General features: G+C 58.6%; 1 protein-coding gene across 1 annotated transcript in view; it reads right to left on the bottom strand.

Annotated features, from left to right (window-relative positions):
* Positions 1 to 454: 454 nt before the first annotated feature.
* The window catches only part of LOC104073295 (DIS3-like exonuclease 2 {ECO:0000255|HAMAP-Rule:MF_03045}), a 39,179-nt gene continuing 33,934 nt past the window's right edge, over positions 455 to 5,699 (bottom strand). The window contains exons 5-9 of the mRNA XM_009573011.1: positions 4,973 to 5,120; positions 4,565 to 4,695; positions 4,209 to 4,313; positions 3,428 to 3,529; positions 455 to 675 (exon numbers count right to left, since the gene is read on the bottom strand). Of these exons, the coding sequence (XP_009571306.1) occupies positions 577 to 675; positions 3,428 to 3,529; positions 4,209 to 4,313; positions 4,565 to 4,695; positions 4,973 to 5,120 (585 nt within the window). The 3' untranslated portion in view covers positions 455 to 576. The remainder of the gene's footprint in view (positions 676 to 3,427; positions 3,530 to 4,208; positions 4,314 to 4,564; positions 4,696 to 4,972; positions 5,121 to 5,699) is intronic.

Raw genomic sequence — 5,699 nt, 5'->3', positions numbered from 1 at the left:
GGATTTCACAATGCCCAGGAAGTGGCAGGCAGGGGAAGGCACGGGGCTGTCTGGGAGATGAGTTACTGTTGGGATTCTTGGCCGGCGGAACGCAGAGGAGGCAAAACAAAACCTGCGTGAGCCCCCCATGCCACTGCTGACCCGGCTTTTATTACATGACACACAACCTGCAAGAAACCCTCCAGCATGGCCCCACAGCCGCATCCCACTGCATCCCACCGTATCCCACCCGGGACAGTGGAGCCAGTCCCTCTCTGCTCCCGGGGACATGTGTCCCCGGTCAGCCCTCACCACGGGCACCCAAGGTGGCTGGGGCCAGACACCGCTGCCTTAAAAAAGAAAAAAAGCATCAAGCTAAAAATATCCAAGAGCAGAAATGCTCTGCCTGGGGCAGGCTCAAGCCCTGAGCCCTGCTCCCAGCCGGAGTTAAAATCCAAACCAGAAATAAAACGGCATCGGTTTCAAAACTCAAAACCCCAAACTTCTCATGGGTCCCCTCCGTCCCCGGCGGGTGCTGGTGCAGGCCTGGGAGGTGAGCAAGTGTCGGCAGCGGGGAGCGCGCGCAGCCCAGGGCGCTCACTTCTCCGAGCTCGGTCTCTTGAGCAGGGCGCTGTACTTGAGCGGGACACCGTCTGACATCAGCACGACCTCCACCAGCGTGAAAATGGTGATCACCTTCAGTGAGGGAGAGAAAGACAGAGAGAAGAGGGTTTTTCAGGCAGCTTGGCATCAGGATTTGGTTAGAGCCGTGCTGGCTTTTGCTACCTCTGCTGCGGCACCCATCAGGAGCCGGGGAATGGAGCAGGATGGCTTCAGATAGCTCTGCGGGGGTCCAGGGTGCTCCTGGGGCTGGGGCTGGACGCAGCATCTTCAAGGGCAAAACCACTGGGCTGCAAAGCCAGCCAGGGAACCCAAACCGACCTAAATGAGCCTCCCAAAACATCCTCACTTACTCCAGCCTGATCAGGCCCCAGTCTTGTTCTCCGCACAGTCTGGGAAGGAGCTTGGGTGATTGTGCCCTCGGCTTTGGGTCTCAACCTCCCCTAAAGCCTGCAACTTGGCCAAGCACCAACGGTGAGTTGCAGCGAGAAAGGTTTTCCACATGATGTTGAGCATTTTCTCAGCATCCCGCAAGGGGGAAACGACCCCCCTGTGCCCCCACAAGCGAGAGGAGACCCGGGAAGGGAGCACAATGGATGAGAGAGACACAAGGGAATAAAGACGCGAGAAAATCAATCCTTCCTGTTCAGGAACGCACCACTGCCTGCTGCCACCTCCCCTGACTCCATCTCTTCGTGCAACTGTGTGGATTAGAAGCATAAAGCATTGATCAGGTCTATCCATGGGCTGGCTGGGACTGGGAAGGGGCTGCCCTGGGGCCATGGCCAGGCATTTGGGGACTTTGCGTGCCAGAGCCCGTCCCCAAGCCCTGCACTGTGGCAGGGCTCGTGGGGCCATCTGCTCGGGGCTGGCCCGCAGGAGGAGCGGGCACAGAGCCACTGGCGTAACCTTGTCAAACCCTTCCCAGCTCATCCAGCGCCGGCCGCTCCAGATTAATCATTCAGAGCAGGAAAATCTCATTAAGACTTAAACGTATCAAAGTGGCCAGCGAGGAGCAAACTGCAGGGAAATCCTTTGGCAGACGGCTGCCCAGATAGCTGCTGGCTACCTAGCACCAGCACCCCACCCACCCCAGCTGGCAGGAGTTGGGGGGGGGGGGGGGCCATGGGGCAGCCCCCCACATCTGGGGGAGTCAAATGGGGATTATCAGGGCTCTCCCTTGCAATCCTGCCTCATCCCTTTGCTGAACCACTGAGGAACGATTTCACATCAAATCCCCCAAGTCTTAGATCCATTTCATACTCAAGCCTTGAGTAATGCCACTGAGGTCCTGGCCATATCCTGGAGCTTGGGGAGAGATGGGGGCAACACCTCCCCTCCATGGCAGGGCCAGCCTGCCCAGACCCCTGCACACTTTCCCACAAACAGCCTTCCCCAATGTTGCCACTGCCTGGCCAGGCTGAGCCAAACCGGGAAGCAGAAGCCAAGCGCCGGGGCCAGGCAGGGAGCTGGGGGTGCTCGGTGCTGCGGGGTGTCCGGGTGACATTTCCCACAGTTCAGCATGGCTCCCAGGGATCCGGCTCATCCCGGGGCTGGAGATTTATCAACTCGGGGATCTGCTGGCTCGGAGGACAGCTCAGAGCCTGCTCCCAGGGGAGGGCTCCGGTGTTTTCTTAAGAGGTGTGGAGGGTTCGTGGAGGAGTTTCCTCTACTGCCAAGTGTTTGCTTAACCAAAATGGGCCCTGCTCATGCTGGGGCATCATTTTTCATGCAGGTCCCTGCTAGGGTGTAAGTGATACCCGCTCTTGTAGTAAAGGAGGAACCGAGACCACTTCAGGCCACGTCCAGGGGCTTCTCTGAGCCAAGCTGAGAAAGGAAAGCTCAGCTTCAAAGGGAGGGAGGCCTGCAGAAACGCCTGCAGCAGCCGGGGAGCTCAGCCAGCTCTGACCGCAACATCTCCCCTGGGAAGGAAAGGACTCCCCAGGACATGCATCATATCAGCTGGGAGGGTCAGCCCGGCCCTGCATCAGGAGTCCTCTTCATCCAGCTCTAGGTGGACAAGGATGGGTTGCACTGGGCTTGGTTGGAAATGGGGTTCAAGCGCAGGGCCCCAACCGCAGATGCAGGGATAGGTTGGGCTTCAGCCCTCCCGTCCCTGCCCAGGCAGCAGGCAGGGATCACAGCAGTCAACACAGCTGTGATTTTATAGCAACGCCAGACAAAAGTTGGCAAAGAAGCACCACTTAATCAAGCCAGACAAATACAATTGCTCCCTTTGATTGAGTTACCAAGTTAATAGATGACAGGGACACAAGAGAGAGATTTCTAGATGCTGTTAAACCATTTGACACCACATCTCAGGAAGTCTGACTTTAAATATTCCTCCTAATTGGGTCTCAACCCTGTCACAGGGATGGAAACCCAAAGTAAGGGCCATGCCAGTGAGGGGGCAAGCAATGCCAGGATGGGGGGAAGGGTCTAGACCGGAGCTGCCTTAGGCCTGATCTTACTTAACATCTTAATTGATAATCTGGAAGAAGGAAGTAAACAGCATGTTGATTCAATTCCTGGAGGAAACTGAATTGGGAGGCAGGGCACACAGCAGGCAGGGCAGAGTCTGAAGGCTGTGGAGGGGACAGATGCAGGGGCAGCGATGGGATGGAGCGGGGCTGGATGGGAGAGGAGGTTGAGACTGAGATTGGGCTCTCTTGGTAGGAGACACAGAGGGACAGCAGGACTGACAGCCTGCGAGGCAGTCTTGCCTCCCGGACCCGTCCCTGCAGAATTTGTGGGATCAACCTGTCACACACAGTCTCCACGCCAGCCCCATGGTGTGGTGAGCCTGTCCCATGCTGGGGGGTCTTACCTGGGGCACAGATTCCTGCTCCGGCTTCTCTGGCTCCCACATGAGCGTCAGCTCCGGCTTCCTCCCCACCTTCTGGAAGTGGAAGCCCAGCAAGGGCAGCGCCTGTGGGCAGGGAGTGCGTTGGGAACAGCCCTGACGACATCCCCCACTCGGCTCTCCCCCTCCACTTTGCCTGCAGGTGGGGACGACGCTGCTTTTGCCCAGCGCACTGCCTCTGCAGCTCTTTTACAACCGGGATGCAGCAGCCCATGAGCCTGAGCCCAGCATGTAAATCAGGGGCTGCTGCGATACACAAACAGCCCATATATCACGCTATATGTCCTGTTTAAAGATGTCATTGCCAGCCATATAACCAAGTTATTAAGAGAAGATGCTGTGACTAACCACAGGTGCTGTATCACAGCCTCAGACATACTGTCTGATTAAAGCCTCTCTCCCTTTCCTCGCTTCAGCTCCGTCTTGGTCTCTGTCCCCCCAAATCTGCCTTTATTCCCTTTTAACTAGACTAGGTCATCCACTGCACGTAGCAGGGAGAAACTGGTCCTCAGAGACCGGGCGGCTCCAGACCCCCCCAGCCCCTCGCGCCTGCCCAGGGCCGAGGGATGGAGGGAAAACCCCAGGAACGCTCCCTCTCCTCCGACCAGCCCAGCTCGGGAGCAGCTCTGCTGGCTGTAGGGCTGGCACCCAAGGACACCAGGACAGCCACTCCCTCCGATGATGCCAGGCTGCTGCAGCCCTCTCTGGTGAGGTAGCTTTGGCACTATCAGTGTGAGACACTTACATTGCAGTAGATGCGCTTCTGGACTCCAAACTTCAGCACCAGGACATCAAAGGCCTCGTTCAGGACACCCATCACCATGGCCTCTGACTCCAGAGGACCACACTCCTGCCAAGAGACAGGGCTGTCACTACACCAGTGTCCCCCATCCAGCCAGGTCCCCAGGGGAAGCCAGCCAGGTCCTGGAGCTCTGGTGGTGACAGTCACTCAGTGTGCCCCTCTCTGTTTGCTTTCCCCCAGGGTCAGCTGGGGAGCCACGCAGCCACATGGCCACGCAGCCCTCTGCCCGGTGGCATCTAGGCTGAGCCTTCATGGGGAAATCCAGAGGTGCCTGGGGGGAAGATAGTCTTGGCTCTTACCCTGACAAAGATGGCAAAGAAAAGGTCAGCACTGAGCTCCTGCACCCTCTTGGAAGCCATTTTCCGGTCATTGCAGTGATCTGCCTGTCTCTGGATGGCCTCTTTCTCCATCTTGATGGGGGAGCTGGCACCTGGGAATTGGACAAGTGGACAATGATGTGCTCATGCTCCCCCCTGCTCCGGAGCCAACCCATAGCAGCCTGGACCCAGATGCCCAGCTTGCCCCCGTGTCCCTCCTAGTTGAGGGCACCCACGGGCCAGGGAGCTGCCCTGTGGGATGCAGGCTCCAAGCACTCAGCACCCATGGCAGGCAAGGCAGGAACCCGGGAGTCTGCCTGTGCTGGGCACAGCCACCCCCTCCCCTTGCAGCACCCAGAGCTGCTCCGCAAGCGGCTGGGCAGCACCCACCGAGCGAGGCAGAGAGGAGACGGTGCACGATGATGTCCGCGTAGCGACGGATGGGCGAGGTGAAGTGCGTGTAGAAGGGCACGTTCAGGGCATAGTGGCGAAAGAGGGTCTCGTCCTCCAGGACGCCGGTGCAGAAGTAGAGAGCCATCTGAAAGGGGTGAGAAGCGAGGGAAGGGGGTGAGGAAGGATAGTGGCAGGACCCTGCACAAGGCTGGAGGGATCTGTGTCTGCGGGACAGAGCTCCAGCACCCCATGGTCCTTCACCTGCTGCTCAGCTTGGGCTGCGCAGGGACAAGACAGGCACTGCAGGAACTGAGCACAGAGCAAAGGGGGCAAAGCCACTGCAGGAAGCTGCTGGCTGCCAGCTAACCCTGGCTGGCCCCAAGGATTGCACCAACTTTCACGTCACACATGGGTTTAAGCAGCCTCCTGCTTCTGCTCAGGCCTTGGGGCTCATTCGCCATCTTCCAGGGGACAGCCCAGCCTGTCCTGTGCCCGCCACGGATGCTCTGGGTCTGGCTGCAGGCTCTGCACACCCATTGCACCTGCTTGGAGAGCACTGGGGGCTGGGACCAGTGGCTCTCCCATTCACTGAGAAGAGGAGACAGCCCTGCTGTGATCCCCGCTGCTTCATCCTACGATGACAGCTGGGAAGGCGAGCGTCTGGACTGCCTGGCTAAACCAACACTGGGGCTGTGGTGGCACCCTGCTGCGCCGCAGCCTCCTC

The sequence above is a fragment of the Fulmarus glacialis genome, unplaced genomic scaffold (assembly GCF_000690835.1).
Source record: "Fulmarus glacialis isolate BGI_N327 unplaced genomic scaffold, ASM69083v1 scaffold20012, whole genome shotgun sequence".
NCBI classification, from domain to species: domain Eukaryota; kingdom Metazoa; phylum Chordata; class Aves; order Procellariiformes; family Procellariidae; genus Fulmarus; species Fulmarus glacialis.
Note: the sequence above shows the minus strand (reverse complement) of the source record. Positions and strands in the feature narration are given on the sequence as shown.